Here is a 19,623-nt window from a genome sequence, read left to right on the forward strand (position 1 = left end):
AGAAAGGCAGCAACGCGCGGGGGCCTCTGCAATCGACGCGCTTTATTTCACGCGGGTCGGGATCGTGGGGCCCAGTCCTAGAGCTCCGCAAAAGGCATCCATCTGGGTAGCCTCGATGACAACCGCCCTACCCTGCCTCACCTCCCAGCACCCATCTTTCAGCAGCTGGCCCAGGAGCCGGCCTGCTGGGGTCCACATCTTCGCTGTGAGACCTTGGGTGAGTCCCTCACTGCTACCTAACCGTTTCTGTAAACAGGGATAATTTAACTACCTAACTACATGGTTGCAAAGGACCCAGTTTAGTAATTCTCAGTGTTAGCAGTACATCAAATTACCAATTCCCAGGCCTTCATCCAGAGTTGATCAGCATCACTGAGCATGGGGCCTAGAAATATGAAGGGTGGCATATTTCACAGTGGCACATACACACCCTCAAAGTTGGCTGTCATTCTCAGCAAGAAATAATCACCCATTATTTCCTTCCACTAGGAAAAGAGCTGTCTCAGTCATACCTTGAAGCCTCAGAAAGTAACCGCAGAGGTAAAAATCATACATTCCTCAATGGCCATGGACTGGCACACAGCTAAAGTTTTCAAGGGCCACCAAGTGCTATAGAAAGCATCCCAACATGGGGGTGAGGAAACTTGGGGCTCAGGTTCAGCTTTAAACCAAATTCAGTGTGTGACCTTAGACAAGTCTGATGGGCTCTGAGGGCTAGGGTAGGGTTCAGAAACTGCAGGATCCTCAGGGTGGGGGCTGCTCTGGTGGTGTCCCTAGGTCCTCAGGCTGGGAGTTTTCATCGGATTCAGCATCCTCCCCTGGCCCAAGCCCTGCCAGCCTTCTGCTGGCCTCCCATAGCCGGTGAGCTGCCCGGTCGTCTCTGGCAGCTGGAGGCACCTCTTCCACATGGCAGTTGGCAAAGTATCTCCCACTGAGGGGCTCAATGCCCTCCTGCAGAGCGCAGTACAGAGGGGTCTGGGCACCCCCTCCTGGTGCCCGGAGCACCAGCCACGCCAGTGGGCGCAAAACTGGGCGCAGCCATCCAGGAATGTGGCGCAGGAACAACTCTGAGTTCACAGGCCCTGTGGACAGGGGAAAGGAAGGAGTGGGGAGAACAGTAGGTGAGGGCCCAGGGTAAGAGCCATGAAAAAAGGGCTAGAAGGGACTGGGGAGACAGTCTAGTTTCAGAGAGACTAGGGTAATATATACTGGGCATATTCAGGGCCCCCAGAAGGTGATCCCACTTGTTTCAGCAGAAAGCCACTTTTGTCTCCATCCAAACTCCTTGTATATCCCTGTCTCCCAGATTTTGCTAATGCTGTGTCCCCTGTGTGGTACAATTCTGTCTCTCTACATCTTCTAGCCAAATCCTTTTCCTTTGTCTAACCAAAAAAGATTCATTAACACATATGGTAGACCAGACTATCTTTTGGACATTAGAGCTATGGAGTGTAATAAAGGCTTGATAAAGATTACTTGTGGTTATTATAATTATGGATGAGCCACAGCCAATGACTATCTAAAATATAGTATGTTAACATGGTTAGGGCAGATTTTGTTATCCTGTAGCCTATTCTCTAAAGGCAGGGGTGGGACTTATGACCCAACCCATCTTTATACTGCATCTCTCGTCATTTTCCTGGTCTCACTCTGCTCTAGCTACACCAGACTCCCTGGACTTTCTTAAGCACACTAGACACTTCTGCATCGGGGCCTTTGTACTTGCTATTTGCTCTGTTCTTTGCACACTTCTCCCCAGAAAGCCACATGGCTCATTCTCTCATTTCCTTTAGGCCTCTATTAAAATGTCTCCTTTTCAGAGATGTCTTCCTTGACCACCATAGATAAAATGGCACCCGTCATTTCATATTCTCCTTAACCTATTTTATCTTTCTCCATAGCACTTTATCACCACCTGCCACTCTGCATTTTTATTAGCAGTCTCTCTCTCCCCTAAACTAGAATGTAAATGTTACAAGGATAGGATCTTTGTTTTATTCACTGCTATATTCCTAGCACTGGGATTAATATATGGTACAAAGTAGGTACTCAGCAAATGCTTCTTGAATGAATAATCATTAGCTATCATCATCATCATATTATAGTCAGTTCAGCCATATGGATGATTCCTTGGGGTGAGAACCGGGGCCTTATTTGTTGCCACACCCTACCCATTAGTCAGCATCCAAGCTTGTGGTGTAAGAACAAGAACCCAGACAAAGACAGCCTGGTTCCAGGGTCATGCTTGGACCATGCTTCCTTCCTGCTCTGAGATACTGTAACTCAGTGAGAGGCTGCTGGGAGCACAGGATGGGTTAAAGATAGGGGAGAGGGAATCAAAGCAAGGCAAAGCAGACAACGAGCCAGGACTCACCTGGGTGAGCTGCATAGCAGGTGACGCCAGTGCCCTCAAGCTGAGTGGCAAGCTCCCGGGCAAACAATACATTGGCCAGCTTACTATCAGCATATGCTCGCAGCTCCTGCTGCCAGCCCACTACAGGGCGGTCCAGGTGTGTGAAGTCGAGGCGCCCTCGCCGGTGGGCAGCTGAGGATACCACCACCACACGGCTAGGGGCACATGTCTTCAACCGGGGTAGCAGCAGATGTGTCAGCAGGAAGGGGCCAATGTGGTTCACTCGTAGCAGCAGGTTAAAGGGCTCACGGGTCCGGCCACAGGAACTGATCCCTGGGGCAGGGACTAGGTGTGAGCAATTTCTCTGGAGAGATCTCTGTTGGCCTTGGTGGCCCCATCTGTGATATGGTGGTAGGGGGCATCCTTCCCATTTGTCCACTGGCCCCCAGCAATGCCTGGCTGGAAGGGATGGCTGCCTCTAGCCACCCACCGCCCCCCTGCAGGGCCTGCTGCCCCTCACCGGCATTGTGGATGAGGATGTCCAGCCGCGGCTCAGAGCTCAGGAAAGCAGTAGCAAAGGCCCGCACGGAGGCCAGACTGGCCAAGTCCAAGGCCATGAAGATGACCTCATTGTTTCCACTCTCCTGTAGAGCAGCAAGGGCTGGGCTTGTTACCAGACAACTCTCTCCTCTCTCTTCTCCCCAGGCACTAAATTCTAAGGGTCTACTTCCTACTATTACTAAGATCTGTTTCTATGCATTAGAATGACATGTCCAATCTTTTGGTGTGTCTGAGCCACACTGGAAGAAGGGTTGTCTTGGGCCACACATTAAATACATTGCAACATGTAATCATAAATGGTATCTTGTAGTGTCTTAAGTAAATTTATGATTTTGTATTGGGCTGCATTCATAGCCATCACCCCTGGTAGACTCTGGATTTAATTTTGACTATGCCTCTTACTAGAGTGTGACCTTGGGCAAGATACTTAATCTCTCTGAGCCTCAGTTCTCTCATTGTGAAATGGGAAGCATAATAGTTGTGCCTATCTCATATAGTTGTTGTGAGGATTAAATGAGTTAATATATGTAAAATACTTAGAATATTCCCTGTCACACAGCACTATGTAGGTACTTGCTATTATTATTACTGTCCCCTCTGCCTTACTCTAAAATCTACAACAGACTTCTCACTAGTCTCCTTTCCCCCACTCTTGGCCTCTCCAGCCTAGGCACAGCACAGCCATCAAAGGCTGGCTCCAGAAGGCTATTCTGACAGTCCAGAGCCTGCAGAGGGAGGAGTTTCACTGAATCTCCACTGCCCATCCTATAAAATCCGAGCTCCTCAATGAGGTCTATAAGGGCCTCCTGAACCCGGACCTGGACCCTTTGTTTTGCTTCTTTCCCCCATACTCTCTGCTCCAGCCTCATCACACTCCCAGTTTCTTAAATGAGATTAGCTTTCCTGTCTCAGGGATTTTGCGTATGCTGTTTCCCCACTGTTGTTCCCTTCCTTACTGTCTTTCAATAATGTGTAGCGTCTCCCGATCCTTAAACGTCTTTAGAACAGCAATTAACTTCTTCAGGGAAGTCCGTTCCCCAGCTTGCGTCTGATGCCCCTTCCCTGTGTGGGGCAGGGCAATCTCTCTTCCGTACTTAACGAACTGAGCCGCACTCTCAGGGACTGAACCCCCCGGAGACACTGCTCAGCCCTCTGTGTCCCGGTGTCTCTGTCCTCCATGCACCGCCTCATCCGACCCTGCCATCCCTTACCTGGCGGAGGTCGAAGGCCGCCGCCTCACCGCGCTCCCGGCTCCTGCAGGCCAGCACCACACGCGCTCCTCGGCGCGCTAGTTCCAGCGCCGTCATCTTCCCGATGCCGCTGTTGGCGCCTGCGGAAGGCAGGCGGGAGCCTAGCTGAGACATGGGGGCCACCCCTCCCCCGTCCGGGCCTCCCCGCGGCCCGCCCGCCCGCACTCACCGGTGACCACGGCCGTGCGGCCCCGCAGGCTCAAGATACCGCCGCACCGCGGGGCCTTCACCAGGTTGTAGTAGATAAGCACGTAGGCGCCCAGCAGCAACCCGGCGCCCAGCAGCAGAGTCTCCATGCTGTCCGCGCCTCCGGATTTCCGCCCGAGCCCGGCGCCGCCCTGGTAACGCCGCCGGGCAGATGCAGACCCACCGCACACAGGCCAGGAAGGATGCTGGGAGCGCCTGGATCTGGGAAAGGTTGAGGTGGAGGTTGAGGCTGGCGGGAGGGAGAACAGAGGTGTGCGTGCGTGCTTGTGAGCATGGGCCCCGCTAGCGCCCTCTAGGCGTGCGTCTGCGTCCTCTGGATGTGTGCTTGTGTGAACACCTAGGTGCGTGTGTACATTTTGGGCCCTGGGAGCGCCCTCTAGGTGTGTGCCTCGGTGAACTTGTTCTAGATGCGTGTATGTGTGCACCAGCACCCTGTACAGGCCTTCTAGGTCTGTACATGCATTCACATACCGTTTGTGTGAATGGTTTTTTTGGTATAGTGTGCCCGTGGGCCCTGAAATCATCCCTTGTGCCTTTGGACCCTGTGTGTGAATCTGTGTTTGTGTCCATGACTCTGAGAGCCACTCCAGGTGTGTGCATGTATCCGTACTCTCTGCTTGTATGTTCTTGAATGAACATCAAATGTACCTGTCCTTTGTGTGGTGCCCTGTAGCCAAGGGCTTGCAGGAGGGGCTAACAAAGGGTGTGTGAGTCCTTTGGGTGTCTGTGTTGCAGTGTCCTTCCCTTCTGGAGAGGTGTGTGTACATGAATGCCCTTGTGTCTGAAAGTGAGTTCTGTGCTGGATACTGTGCCCTCGATAAACAACTCCTTCCATTCCTGTCCTCATGACACATCCTGTTTCTAGGATTCTTCCCTATTCTTTCCGTAGAGTCCAAGGAAATGATGCAGTGTGTTCAGCATGGCAACATCAGTTAAGAGCTGTCAGGATTCACTTTCCTTAGCTGTCTATATCTCCTTGCCTCTGTTCCTCACCCCTTCCACTTCTGAAGGGAAGCAGGAAGAGAATGTAACATTTATGACTTCCAGGAGGGAATTCTGTGGAATGGTTCTCACAGGTGGTAGAAATGGTGAAGCTCCACCATTCAATGGAAGAAGTGACTACTGGTGGGAACAGCTAGTTAGGCCAGGGTAAGGTTATTCCTGTCCAGGCGACTTGTCAGAAAACAACCACCTTGCCTGGGAGATCTGGGACAACTTAGTATCCATTGTTTAGCACTTACCGTGTGCCCAGTAGTGTGGTTAGCCTTGGAAATGTGGAGCAGGGAGTTTAAGAGGCCCTTAAGGGCAAGGGGAAAGCTAGGCAGATAGGTAGAAGACAGGGAGAGACCTCAGATTCCTGAGGAAGTTCCCTATTTAGCTGCACTGTAGATCCAGGATTCAATGGTAGATGCTGTGGGATGAGGCTGGGGACAGAATATGTGAAGGAAACAAATGCATTCTCCACCCCCAAGGCAAAATCCCGACAGGGCAACAGGTACCGCCTACTTGAGCAATGCTGGATGGGCAGACAGGTGCTCTCTAGCTAATGAGTTGGAGGTAGTCTTCAGGAAAAGACTTCCAGGGTAGTTTTTCACGTAAGGCGTTTGAGGAGGAAAGGATGGAATTTGGTTTAATGAGGGCTCACCCAGGGCCTTACAAGTAAGGTAATGCACTAGACTTGTCTTTCAAGGAGCGGCTGTTGTAGGGAAGCAGTGATTGAAGTCATAACCTGTGGCACATCTGGTTATCAAGACTGGGTTTCCTTTTCTTCATGATATTCCCCAGAGGCACCTGAGTCCAGAAATTGCTCCACACTAGATTCTAAGCTCTAGGAGGCAGGGGCCACATCTGCCTAGTTGACTACTCATGGCAAGTCAACAAGATCCAAGTCCTAGGAAGGGCCAGACGCAGAGGAGGGTCAAGTGGTACTTGAATAAATGAATTGCTCCAGGCCCAGTTAAGGCCGACATAGAAAGGACAAAACGAGGTGGCGCGACTTTCCTCAGAATATAAGACTAAAATAGAATAGCAAATAACTGGAACCAAAGGCAGCCCCAGAGCCTCAGTTAAAGCTTCTAGACCGGAATGCAGAGATCTCACGCCAGATCATTTTAATGTCTTCATTTTGGAGCCAATAGGAGTGGGGGCTTGCACACCCTTGGAATCTTGTGGACTCTGATCATGTCAAATGCTCATGGCCTCTGAACCCCCCTTGAGTCACCTGCAAAGCCATACTGGCAGCTCCCCTGAGCGGAGGCATCTTTACCCTCCCACTCCCACCCACCCACCTTAGACTTACTTTTCTCCAACACCTCCTCTCCTGACTTCCCTTGGGGCGTGTGACTTGTTCAATGAGACTGGGACCAAGACCTTGGGGAGCAGTCCCTTTCAAGGGTGATGACAGGTAGGACAGACAGGCAGAAAACATAATTTGAAGTATTTTTGTTTTTTTATATACAGAATACAGGAAAGTTTCTGTAAAGTCTAAAACATTACAATTACTATGTACATCGGTACTAGTTGTGGGGTGGGAGAAGAGGAGGAAACCAGGGGTGGGAAGAGGAGAGAAGTGGCAAGAGAACAAAAAAAGGAGACACAACAGGTTTACGACAAAAACATTTTTGCTACAATAGACAATTTGAAGAAAACGCTCTACCACATGTAGTACTGTACACAGTTTTTAAAAACATTGAAAAAATGTCATCACTAGATGTATTTACACAAAATCCAAATACACTTTTCCTTATTTGAAATAAAATAGATGGACAGCCAGAAAAAGGATTCATTTCTCATTTGTCCATAATACACAGTAGCTACCTGTAGTGCAACCGCTGCCGAAAGGGAAAATAACTTGAAGGGTGGGAACCATGGAAGAAGGGTGGGTAGCGATCTTTATATTAAATAAAACAATGATATTGTATAGATTTTGCTGTATGAAAACTGTATTTTTTCTTTTAATATAAAACTATTGTCACTGCCACAAAATAGAACAAGTTTCTGATTATTTTACAACGGCGGGCGAGGGGGAGGGAGCAGGTGGGTGGGGAATGGTTTTGTGTTGGAGGAAGTGTCCAGACCATTGGCCTTCCCCTCCCTGCCCACACTGTTCCTCAGCTCAGGTCTGCCGCTTTCCCGTGAAATGTTGAGTACAAATATATGTGCAAATGCCCCCTAGAACTTGAGAAAAGAAAAAGGATTTTTAAAAAAACAGTCAAAAGGTTTTCTTCATATCATGCAAAGATTGTAGTTGAAGGGTTTCTGGTGGAGTATAGAAAAAAACCCGGGCTTGGTTTTTGTACATTTTTGCATTGCAGGAGTCTTGGGTTGGGTGGACAGGCGGGTGATGGGGTGGCCGCCAGTCCTAGGGAACGGAGTTGGAGCGCAGCACAGGGCCCTGGTGGGGCTTGAGAGAGAGCTTCTCTGCCAAGACCCCATCTTGCAGCAGGCTGGCATCACCTTTGGGCTGTTTGGTCGCAAACTCAGTGATACTAAAGACAAACTGCAGACACCCCAGCTTGATGTAGCTGCCGTGGTGCAGTAAGGCTGTGCCTTCCCAGCCGGCCCCACTGCCCCCAATCAAGCTTGAGCTGCTGGCTTTGCAGTTGCAGGGTCTTCGCTGTGGCCCCTGGGCCTGGGAACTCATCATGGCTGCCTCCTCACTTGGCTCTTCACTCTGTTTCTGGTGCCGGTGGCGCCCTGGGAACAAAAAGGATGGTCACTGGAGAGGAATAGTGAGCAGCCCAACCATCTGCGCTGTTTGCCAGATGGGTCTCTGCCCCTCCCCATTTTAAGTGCTGCATAACTGGGGTGAGAGATGCTCACAAAGACTGGTGGAGTCTGAAGTCCCCAAATAGGTGTGTACACATAAGTGGATGCATAGCACTTGGTTCTCCATGGCCTCCCCTGGACCCAGGAGTAAGAACCTGGCCAACAGGACCAGGAAGGCAAGAGACAGCACATCACTAGCAGCAAGCCAGAGCCACCCTGACCAAAGCCTTAGAAAATGTGCCTCAAAATGGAAAGCTCTGTAGCCAGAATCCTCTACTCCAACTTACTGATGACACTCTGCACTTTGGCAACAATACTGCTTGGGGGTGTTGGCGGGGTCTTCTCAGAGAAGTCACATGAATACAGCACATTGTCCACCGTTGTCCCATGCTCACTGTAGTTTAACAGCTCATAATGTTTGGTATTCTGAGGAGGAGGAGGGAAGATAAGATGTGTGGTCTGCTGCGTGGGGCCTGAGGCTAAGGGGAGAGAGGACATATGGAGAAAGCTGTGCTGCTCTACCTGGGGAGCTCTCTTTCTTCCCCAACTGTGTCTCCCTTCTCTGTATGTTTGAATAGGGCTCAAGATTCACCTCCTCATGGTAGCCCTCCTTGTTAGTACCCCCTCCAACTCCTTTATTCTGTCTCTTCAACACTGGCATATGGGATGATGAAACTCAGAGGATTGCACTGAGGGCCTGGCTTCCTTCTATGCTGTTCCCCTTCCCTGCTTTAGCCGCCCCCCTCCCGCCCCCCTGAGCCTGTGATCAACCTCGAGATACGGCAGCTCTGCTCCTGGGGAGCAGGTAGCCATAGCAGAATGCCCTTTTCACACCAAGACACTCCTCCTCCCTCGATGACAGGGAGGGAAGAAAAGATCCTCAACTCTCTTCCCCCTCACCCAGGGCACTGAACAAAAACCCAGCGCCTGTGAGCAGTCTGAGGTTGGAAGAGCTCCCTCCCGCCCCATCAACACCCCTCACCTCATCATAGAATATGCAGGCGTGTTTCCCGGACACGTAATTACAGTGACCATAGTTTGTAAGGCACACGTCCATGTCAGCTCCTGCAAGGTGGCAGGAATAGAGGAAAAGGTGGGCGGAGAACGGATTGTAAGGGGTATGTGCAGGGGAGGGAAGGTTAGCCTCTAGGCAGGCACTAGGAGACCTTGAGGGACAGATAGTTCAGGCCCCCCCGCCTTGTATATTTGAACTAATATGGATGTCTTTTCCACCTTCTCGCTAAAGAATAGTTGTTGCCATGAGCTGATCTGCTTTAGCACATGCAGCTGCTGTTCATAGGGTAACAGTGAGCTACTGAAGAGGAAGGGATATCACCTGAAAGTAAGGGAAATGTCTAGGCTAAGGGCTAATTCCTGACTGTCCCTTGTACAAGAGAGAGGGCTAACTAAAGCTCAGGTGTGTGAGCCCCATAACTTTTTCAAAGACCTCCAGGGATAAAGCATTTGTTCTTTCCTGGGTAGTTTCTTGCAGTGTTTTAAAAGCCTTACTGAGTAGCAGCAGAGCTTTGAACTCTCCTGATGCCACATTAGACACAAAGCAAAAGGGCCTTAGACACTGAAGACAAGCAGCTGCTAGTCTCCTTTACAGCCTCTGAGGGTAAGAGGGTAGGTAGTCTCTAGGGCTGAGTAGACTTAGTACCTCTTCCGCTGGCTCACCTGTCCCGATGTAGAGGGTTCGATAGCACATGTTCACAGCTCCTCCCAACCCTAAGAGTGGGTAGAACACAGCTCGGGCTTGTACCTCCTTCCTTTGTACTACAAGACAAGCACAGAGACAGGATCATTTAGAAACTCAGAACCTGGCAGTCAAACACAAGCCAACAGAACTTGTGGCTCAAACATTAAGGAGAACATGGACCTTTGGGTTACGACCTGAAAAAAATATAATCTCACTGTATGAGTAATTTTTTCAAACTCACACCCGACTTGGCTGCTTCAGGGTGAGGCTCTCTCTCACCCCACCCATAGCATTTCCTCACTGAGGAAATCCCATAGCATTTCCCACATGGGATAAGAGGGACCAGAGCTTTGACAATGGTCATAGAATTTAAGGATGACAGTACTTTTAAGTTCTTGATGCTGGTTGATTTGTCAGGGATGTATTAGCTGGGTGGCTGTGCTAAAAAACAAAACACAGATCGATGTTTTTCAACTTTAAGGTGCACATAGATTGCCCAAAGATCTTGTTAGAATGCAGATTATAATTTTGTATGTCTGAGATGAGGCTTGAGATCTGCATTTCTAGTAAGTTCTCAGTTGGTGCTGATGCTGCTGGTCTGGAGACCACACTCTTAACAGCTAATGCTCAAAGGGATAACCTAAGCAGAGTCAACCTCTTGCGAAGAACTTCCAGGAGGGTAGCCCGTTACTCTGTTTCTGAACTTTTGGGAAACCTTCTAACTTGAATATTTGAAAACAATTGAACAGAAAGCACTACATATACCAAAGGGCACTCGTAGCTGCTTTTTGTGTCTCAAAGTTGACATATGAAAGTAGGTTACCGCGGACTTCCTGGAGTCTCGAGCTGAAAGCTGTGGGTGCCACCTGATTCCTATTTTCTGAGAGAAGAAACAGGATCAAAGTACTGAAAGCTGAGATCTCCATGAAGGGAGATGGCCATTAACACAGAGAGATCTGATGGTACGGTGTGGTGGCAGTTATGCATGCGCACCTTCTACGTGGTGCCCTCCAGAAGCCAGCGGATGTGCCCCGACACTGCCCGGTGAAGTCTGGACCCGGGAGGGGAAAAGCTGATGTATTCTCTGCAAGGCCAGAAACTTGATCAGCTTCTCGTCCAGCATATTTATCTCGATTTCTATTAATCAAAGAGAAAGATTAAAAAAGCAACTGAGGAGGAAATGGGATGCAGAAGTAGGCTAGGGTCACAGAGCAAATAGTTCAGCATTTCTAAAGTACAGCCAAGTGCTTTTTCTCAAATAGCACAATGTATGAAGTGGTATGAGAATGTTGGGCTGGGCATCTCACTAGCCATTTGCAGTGAGACAGGCCCCAGTGCAGCCTATGCAGGTGCTTCCAGTTTGGAAGCTGGATTTTAGGTGACATTTCCCAGAAAGGTAGAGCAAGGTAAACTACTTGCCTGTGTGCGGGGAGGGCCTGGATGTCTCATATGGGGGCTTGATTTCTACTTATCCTCTGCTTACAAAGATGGAGTCTACCCTGGTTATCCTTGATTTTGGGAGTGAGATTCCTCCTGGTTTTATTCTTCAAGTCCAGGTGATCTGCCTATGGTGATTTTCTTCTCTTCTCATTGGTCAGCTTGGCTTTGTTCTCCCTTCATCTTTGATTATGTGTATATGCATTAAGGCAAAGATAGGAGAAGGAACTTTCTTTCCTACACCATTTCCTTCCCCAGCCCTCTGAGGTCAGGGATGCCTTCTGTCCCTTTTTGAAATGAGCTAAATGCTGCGAGGGTATAGCACCTTCACCACAGCAGCTGGTGGTATAGCAGCAGCTCACTCACTCACCTCCATTGATGTCCATATATGCTCGAAGTGAGTTGGTGAGGTCCACCATGGCAGTAGAGTTGGCTGGGAAAGAGGGTACGGTTAAAGCGCTTCCTATGGATAACGTGCCGGGGCTGACCTTGCCATCTGGGGACGGAGCAGGAAGACTGTTACTTACGTTGCCTGAAGGAAACCCACCAGTCCAATCCCTCACTGCCGAGACAGGTCTGGATTTCGGACCCAAGGTGATGTTCCCTTCTTGATTCTCACCCCACAGGCTCTGGAACTCCTAGAGCTAAAAACGTGTGGTGAGGAAGGGCAGATGGAACAACTATGTACCCAGGCATGCAGGAGTCTCCAGTGCACTGAGATCCAGTGAAGTCCACTGCTCTGGAGAACGTGGTGGGGCAGCTTCATTCTCTGGGCCATGACTACTTCCCTGCTGCCTCTACTCATTCGAGTGAGTGGTGCCTGCCCCTACAGTTCCTGACTACTGAAGTTTGACCCAGACTGGTATTAAGAGATAAATAGAGATGGGAAAAGCTGGAGGGGAAGGGCCATCCTGGGACTGGGGGAGCCCATGCAGAGAAGTCAGTCACCTCGTTTCTAAGACAGGAGAGACTATAGAGGGTTTCAACAGCATCTGAAACCTGGTTCAAGGTCCCAAGTGCTGACTGGAAATAGCTGAGAGAGGTCCACACTAGGCCATGTATGATATAGAGGACTCTTTTTTGGCACATGGCCAAAGGGCAAGCTTTTGGGCCAGAATTACCTCTGAGGGCATCCCACTCTGTAGCTATTCAAAAGGTAGTACTGCTTTCGAGCCCTGCTTTCCCTGACATGGAGATTCTTTCAAATAGCCTGGCTCCGAGAATCCTGATTAGATCTCTGGTATGATCATGAAACACTGTGGCCATTACCCAGAGCTTCAGGCTGACCACAGTGGTTCTGGAGCACATGCTGCCTTCCTCTAGGGTGATGGAACAAAACAGGCAGAAGACTAGGCTTGGAAGATGTGGAAAGGTGGAATCAGGAGACCCAGGCTTTAGTTCCAAGCCTGCCACTGACTTGGTAGATCACCTTTCACTTAAGCTTTCAGCCTAAGCAGTCCCACTGATAAAATGAAGACAAGTTAACATGTGCTTTTTCTTCTATCACAGAAAGGGGGTGGGGGGGGCAAATAATATTGAGATCCAAATCCTCTAAAGCACAGGTGACAAACACAAGGCCTGCGGGCTGAATCTAGCCCTCCACCTTGTTTCTACCCAGCACCAGTGCTGAGCTCTCACTTAACTGTTAAGGAGTAGTTACATTTATACATTCCTAAAATTATTCAGCCCTTTGAAGGCAATCTCATGGGTGATGTGGTCCCGGTGACAATCAGTTTGATACCCCTGCTCTAAAATATTCAGAAACATGTGTTTTTTTTCTTTGAAGCTTAAGTCTTATTTGCTACGGAGAGCGTAAAATTACTCCAAATCACCCTAAGGCTGAGCAGCACTCACCTGATGATGGCGCTGGTGAGCAGAATCGTTGGTTGGCTCCTGTGGCCAAGATACCATCTCCTGCTGCTTGGGGGGGAGTAAGCACCCGGGTGGCATTTGGGGGTGAGCCCAGTGGCCTTGAATCTGTCAATGGAGGTCCTATTTGTGATTGGACAGTCTTTCTTTGCAAAGTGCTGGTGTTCTCGATGCTGGCACAAGAGCTGGGAATGGAAGGGGGCAGGCTTGGGACAGGAACCAAACTCCTCTGGGGACAAGAGCTGGGACCAGTGGCATTCTCTGTCTTCACAATGATGCCGACGGTGTGGTTCTGAAGCCCCCCAGCCGCTGGTGGTGTGAGGGGCCGGGGCCAGCCTTGTCGGTGTGAGAGGCCTGGTAGGGGGGTGTTGGCGCCTGGAAGTCGCCGGGGGTCCGTGGAATCAGTGGGGCTGCTGTAGAGGTGTGGGCCATTGGCTTTCACCTCTGTGTTCATTGGCCCGTTGGCAGTCCCACAGGGGGTTTTCTTGGATTTTTCCGCACAAGAACTGCAGCTGATGTCCTCTAGCGCTGGGGGTTGGTGGGGTGGAGAGCAGCTCAGGGAATTCTGGGTGCTAATCCCTGAGGGGCAGGACAAGGGATAGTGGGAAGGTGTAGGTGCCTTGTCAGCTGTTTGCAGGGAGGTGGTGATTGAGCTGTCAGTCACAATAACAGGCTTAATATCAGCCTTCTCTGTCTGTTCAGAGTCCCAATGCGAAGGCATCTGCTTAGCAGATAAATGTTTCAATATGCTGCACTGGAGCGCAACAACACTACAGAGCCACTGTAATGGAAGGAGAGGAGAGGAGAGGAGGGTAAGAGGCCTGGGAGGCGCTGGTCCTTTCCTGTCACAGCGGCCAGGGCTACAGCAGAGCTGATAAATACTGTTTCCGAGGTCCCATCGCGAATGCCCAGAAAGGGTGTGCTTGACTCCTGATAGGATTCCATTTCCATTCCCAAGCAAGACTTGTTGGTATACTCAGCAGACAACACCCTGGTCAGCAGAGCTTGGGATTCCCGTTCTGGCTCTGCCCCTAAGGCTCACCTTGTGACCAATATTCAGCAAGTACCCTAAGCACTGGCTGTGCGTCCAGCACTATCACCTAGCCTCTCTACAGGTCTACTGAGCTCTTTCTATAAGACAGTTTTGCCCATCTCATAGCGCACTGGCAGACTGATGGAGAGAGCAGACTGGTTGACTCTGTAGTTCTCTTACTCGCCTCAAGATCTGAGCCAGAGGTTCTCCCTGAAATATTCAACTCTTGGGGGGTTATATGTGGGGGGCCGGGGAAGCAGGTTGTAGAAGATAGGGCTGGGAATGAGGCTACTTCCAATAATAGATGCAGAGAGATGGAAGATTAGATTTGGAATCCCAGCCCTGCCTTCACTCACCTCTTGCTGCTCTGCCTGGGTGGCTAAGTGCTCAGAGTTCAAAAGGTGCATCTGTGATTCCTCAGGGATCCCATTGCAGATCAGCTCCCCATCCCGAATGGCCGCAGGTGCAATGAGTGGGGGTGGAAACTGGTACTGAGATTTTATAGCATCAGGAACCTGTTTAGGACAGATAGAAGGAGGAAGGAGAGGAAGGTAGTGCCAACAAGGCCAGTTGATTCTGCTCTGACAATCATCTCCTGTCCTTGGTGCTAACGTCCAAGAGACTATCATCCACTCTGGGTTTCACTGAGGACAAGGTGGCTCAGTGGGCTGCAAGTGCTCTGTGCCATCAACTCTTTGCCAGACACATATACACACTAGCCTGAGAAGGCACAGAACTGGCCACAGCAGGCATGGCCTCCACTTTTCCTCATTAAGGTCTAAGGCCTTGAAGAAGCCAGAAATTATTGCATTCTGTCTCTGCTTTGGTCTAAAAGTGGAAGATTGATACCAAACAGGGCTCCAGAGTAGTACTCTAGCCTCTTATTACTTAGGGTCAAATTTGAATAGTGACTAAACAATATGTGGAAGATAAAACATTAAATGACATCACATTCATGTAGGAATGCTCAGCATAATGGCTCCAGATAATCACTCAATCGAAGTCAGTTTTCTTCAACTATTCACTCATGACTCATGAAACAACTGAACACCTCTTTGATGCATAGAGAGAAGACACACTCTTAATCATACCACCTAAGAATGAAAGAGCCAAACAAGCAAAGAATCACTCATACATTCAACCAACATTTATTGAGCACTCCTGAGTCTGAGCATTGTGCCGAGTCCTAGATCTCCAGAGATAACACTTATGTCTTGCTCTCAAGGAGCTCACAGTCTAGTAGGGGAGATAAACAGAAAAATTACAATGACTGTAATGGATCCTAGAATAAAGGCATGTCTAAGTAGCTACAAAAACATGGAGAAGAGTGCTTATCTTTCTCTGGGGACAGGAGCTTTGAATTAGAGATTTTATAGAAAGGCAGTATTTGAGCTGAGACTTGAAGTTAAGAAAAAACTTCTAGGCAGCAATGGCTCAAGTGCTCAGTGGATTGAGTGCTGGCCTGCAAACTCATAGGTTGCCAGTTCAATTCCCACTCAGGGCACATGCCTGGGTTGCAGGCCAGGTCTCCAGTGCGGGGCGTGTGAGAGGCAGTGAGATGTTTCTCTCCCTCTTTCTCCCTCCCTTCCCCTCTCTCTAAAAAATAAATAAATTTAAAAAACAAACAAAACTTCTAGGCAGACCAAGGGGAAATAGGGTAGGGGAGCAGCATACAAGGTAGAGATGAAAATCTGGAAAACATTTGGAGAACCAAGATATTTGGTGACCAGGTCCTTAGGGAGGATAAGGGAAAAAGAATTGAAAATGAATGGTTCCCGGACCTTATTTCACTCTCAAACTGCACAAGTTCAACATACTTTTCAGGCAATTTTTACCCTTGGATTTTCTTCAAGAATTGGGAAGCATTTTAAAAGGAAGTATCATGTGCTCACTTTTGGCATCACATATACTAAAAGGAAGCATCATAAAATGACAGAATTTTATTAAGGCCTCCAGGCCCATTCATTTCAGCAGCCAGGCTCTCTGCATATCTACATGGTGAATTGTAAGACTAGATTTATTTTAGATTTGTTTAATTAAGGTATGAGGCACACCACCTCTAATATACCCTACCATCAACTGAAACACCTTAATTTTGGGAAACTGGTGTTTCCACTGATGTATAAATATTTACAGAGTTAAGAGTTTGTTATCCAATTTTCAACAGTTAACATCTTGCTGGTGGTGACACTCAGTGAAAGTGATGGGAGTGGTGTGATTTTAAAATATGGCTGCCACCAAGTGGTCACATTTCAAAACTGCTGGTTTCTACTGGCACTGAGGACAGTCTATGAGATTATTTCAAGAGAAAAATCCAGTTTATACATAGGTTTATAGTGTTGGGCTCTCTAGATATAATGAGGGGATTGAATGGTTTATAGAAAAATTGTGCCAAATTCTCTGGACACACTTTAGCAACTGTCAAGTACATAAAATGTATTGGTAATATATTAACAGGAGCCTGGAAAAATAGATTTAACTTTTCCTTTATAGACATTTTCCTCCTAAGTTCCTCAGTTGGGAGAGCTCCTAACTTCTTCTGCTTAAACACCCCACCTTCACCTCACCAGACAGCTCTGGGAAAGGGGTCATCTAACAGGAACACACGGCATGAGTGCCAGGCAAGGGGCAGTAATAGCAGAGCACATCTGAATTAGGTGGAAGGGGCTAAAGGGCGTTTATCCTCAGGAGAGCTAGAGACTTGCAGTTTGAAGGCCTACTTTGGGGTCTGGCACCCATAATCCTGACCATCCTCCTCAAGTATTAAAACATACAGTCATGCCCTGACTGGCTCAGTGGGTTGGGCATCTTCTTGCAAAGCAAAAAATCACTGGTTCAATTCCAGGTCAGGGCATACACCTGGGTTGTAGGCCAGGTCCCTGGTTGAGGGCATGCAAGGAGCAACTGATTGATTCAACTGATTGATTCCCTCCATCCCTCCGTTCCCCTCTGCGGGGGTGGGGTGGGGCATACGCAGGATCTTAAAAAAAAAAAAAGTACTGTCACATTCATTACTTGCTGAGACTGAAGCCCCCACAGACAAGTCTCAGGGGCTTCAGTCTCCCTATCTGTAAAAGTGGGACCATGACCCTCTGTCTATCCCATGAAAGCAATCAGAATCCACTCTCTTGGACCAGGATGTGACTCACCTTCAAGCTTCTTCTTTTGACCGATTGGAGCACGCGTCGGTTAGGAGGGTGCTTCTTGTGAATTCGGTTCAGGAAGTCCACCTTGACGACATGCTGCGAAATGGTGTCCTGAAAACGGTCAAACACCTGGCACCGATTACTCAGTGTCATATTCTTCTGGTTCAGCTGGGGACAAAGCAGAAACATCCTTTAAGTGAATCTCAAAAGGCATCCCTCTTCCAACTATTCTCTAGGTTTAATGGACCAAATGAGGTTTTCTGTCAACACTCCTGTTAGAGGGCTGAGAATGTGCATGAGACTTTCTCCCTCAGCCCTACTGAGTACAAGGGAAAACTGGTATGTTCCCATCCCCTGAGAGGCTCAAGGCGGGTGGGGGTGGGGGTGGTGGGAAATAGGGAATTAGCCAAGAAATACCCTTCCAGATTCAGTCTCTGACAGTCTTCTGTCCAGCTCGGACTGCCCTTTGTTATTGTGTCCTAACAGAGTACAGGTTTCTGAGGAGAGGCAAGCTTGGCCCCTAAGAGACCCAGACTCCATTCCCAGCAAGAAACTCTCCCAGAGGAAGCAGGACTGCTGTCTATACAGGAGTCTGCCTGACAGTTGGGACAGACCAGACTCCTGTGTGCCCTGCCCTATTCCTTTCCCATGGTGCTGGGGAGCACGAGGGAACCCATCTGGACATCATAGTCTTGTTCTATAGGAGGCAAAACAAAAAACCTTGGACTGCTCTAAAAGGCCAATAATAATAAATTACCCAATTAACTTCTCATCTGCTGGAAAGGTGTTCTTTATGACTCATATTTGGGTAAAGTGCCCATGGTTCTTTTTTTCTGGTTCAGTAGGAGGCAAAACAAGGTATTCACACTGAGCCTCAGAGAGAAGCTTACCCCTAGATAAACCTTTCTGAGGAGCATTAGTCAAAAGAAGAGGGCAAAGCAACTATTTTCTTCCACGTGTGTAGGCCTGTAACTGAAGTTCTTCTCAGTGTAAAGTGGGGAATACACTGTCACACTGAGAGCAACAGGCATTCCACAGTTGTCACTATTTGATAGATAATGTCTTATGTAGTAACTTTTTTTTTTTTTAAATTTGGAAAGGCTGTTCTTATAAGGGAGCTGCTCCTCCTTAAGCCCTCCCCTGTTCAGTCTTGTGAGTGACTATTTTAAGTGCCCAAGGTCTTAAACCTCCTTTGGAGGTAAATGACAGTTCTGTTCTAGACCTAGGAAGTGGTCTGGAAAGTGTACCCAAGACTCCTGGGAAATAATACCTTCATACTGTTCACTCAACTTAACTTACTCAACACCTTTAAGTGTTATGACAAGGTGATTGTAAAGAATTAAAGTAAGAGAAGGGGAAAAGAACCTCATTTGGTACCTAGGACAAATCAGGTGTTCAATAAATGGGTTGACTGTCTGGAGTACCACTACAACCATGTCAGTTTTTCCAAAGTTACTGAGCAATTAGCTAATTCCTGGAATACAAAAATAAATATTTTAGAATTTTGTTAGTTTGTTCTCTCTAAAAACAAGGGGCAGGAAAAAACGGAAGCAACTACCATGAGAGCATGTATTTCCCTAAGGTTGGATCTAATATATCCTGTTTTAGGGCTGTAACATCAACTGCTTAATTCACTGTGGAAGAAACTATTCATAAACAACCAAGTCTCCTTGTGCAGCTAAAACAAGGCATTGTGAGAAGGGGCAAAATGCATAGCTGAGACATGTCAAAATAATTGAAACTGAGTAGGATGGTCTTCAGAAACCAGCATCTGAGAGATTATAGTGAATTCTTGCACAAAGCTGACCTTACTGTGGTTTCTACTGAATGAGTCCATGCTCCAGCTGTGCCCAAAGAGGACGGAAGGGACACTGCTGTTCTTACCACCACATGTTCGATGTGATTCGGACACATCCATCTGCCCAGGGGCATGGCAGTGAGTGGTGGCTCGAGGCAGTCCATGTGGAACAGGAGGGGACAATAGTCACACTGGATGAGAGGGGCCACGCGACAACTCCTGCAAAAAAGAGATGTAGGCCATTTCTGTGGCAAGATGGGAGAATTCAAACCAACTGTACTGTGGAACAACCTCCCCTCCTCAATCCTAACAATGTTCTCCCACATCCTCCCCCCCGCCCAGTGATTCAGTTACATTAACGATTAGGAAGATGGATGAAGTTGGGGGCTAACACAGGTTCTCCATTATTCTCTCTTCTAAGAGGGCTCTGACTTGTCAGGAAGTAAATGTTTACTTGGAGTACAGCTAAAGTGGCTGCTAGAATATGACTGATCAATGCACA

At 48.4% G+C, this 19,623-nt stretch overlaps 2 protein-coding genes across 2 annotated transcripts in view; both read right to left on the bottom strand.

Moving 5' to 3' along the window:
• Positions 1-23: 23 nt before the first annotated feature.
• DHRS13 (dehydrogenase/reductase 13) lies at positions 24-4,640 on the bottom strand. Its single transcript, XM_037069930.1, has 5 exons — positions 4,334-4,640; positions 4,126-4,244; positions 2,874-2,997; positions 2,375-2,686; positions 24-1,082 (listed from the first exon to the last, which is right to left on the bottom strand). Exons 1-5 carry the CDS (start codon positions 4,458-4,460, stop codon positions 745-747), a joined length of 1,020 nt encoding a protein of 339 aa, XP_036925825.1. The 5' UTR covers positions 4,461-4,640; the 3' UTR covers positions 24-744.
• A 2,161-nt stretch (positions 4,641-6,801) lies between these two features.
• The window catches only part of PHF12 (PHD finger protein 12), a 43,278-nt gene continuing 30,456 nt past the window's right edge, over positions 6,802-19,623 (bottom strand). Inside the window, exons 6-15 of the mRNA XM_037069922.1 lie at positions 19,208-19,340; positions 17,327-17,491; positions 14,534-14,692; positions 13,130-13,925; positions 11,646-11,771; positions 10,832-10,975; positions 9,817-9,915; positions 9,122-9,204; positions 8,427-8,565; positions 6,802-8,067 (exon numbers count right to left, since the gene is read on the bottom strand). Of these exons, the coding sequence (XP_036925817.1) occupies positions 7,733-8,067; positions 8,427-8,565; positions 9,122-9,204; positions 9,817-9,915; positions 10,832-10,975; positions 11,646-11,771; positions 13,130-13,925; positions 14,534-14,692; positions 17,327-17,491; positions 19,208-19,340 (2,179 nt within the window). The 3' untranslated portion in view covers positions 6,802-7,732. The remainder of the gene's footprint in view (positions 8,068-8,426; positions 8,566-9,121; positions 9,205-9,816; positions 9,916-10,831; positions 10,976-11,645; positions 11,772-13,129; positions 13,926-14,533; positions 14,693-17,326; positions 17,492-19,207; positions 19,341-19,623) is intronic.

Source organism: Sturnira hondurensis, unplaced genomic scaffold, assembly GCF_014824575.4.
Source record: "Sturnira hondurensis isolate 20B ecotype Veracruz unplaced genomic scaffold, ASM1482457v3 Scaffold0018728, whole genome shotgun sequence".
NCBI lineage: Eukaryota > Metazoa > Chordata > Mammalia > Chiroptera > Phyllostomidae > Sturnira > Sturnira hondurensis.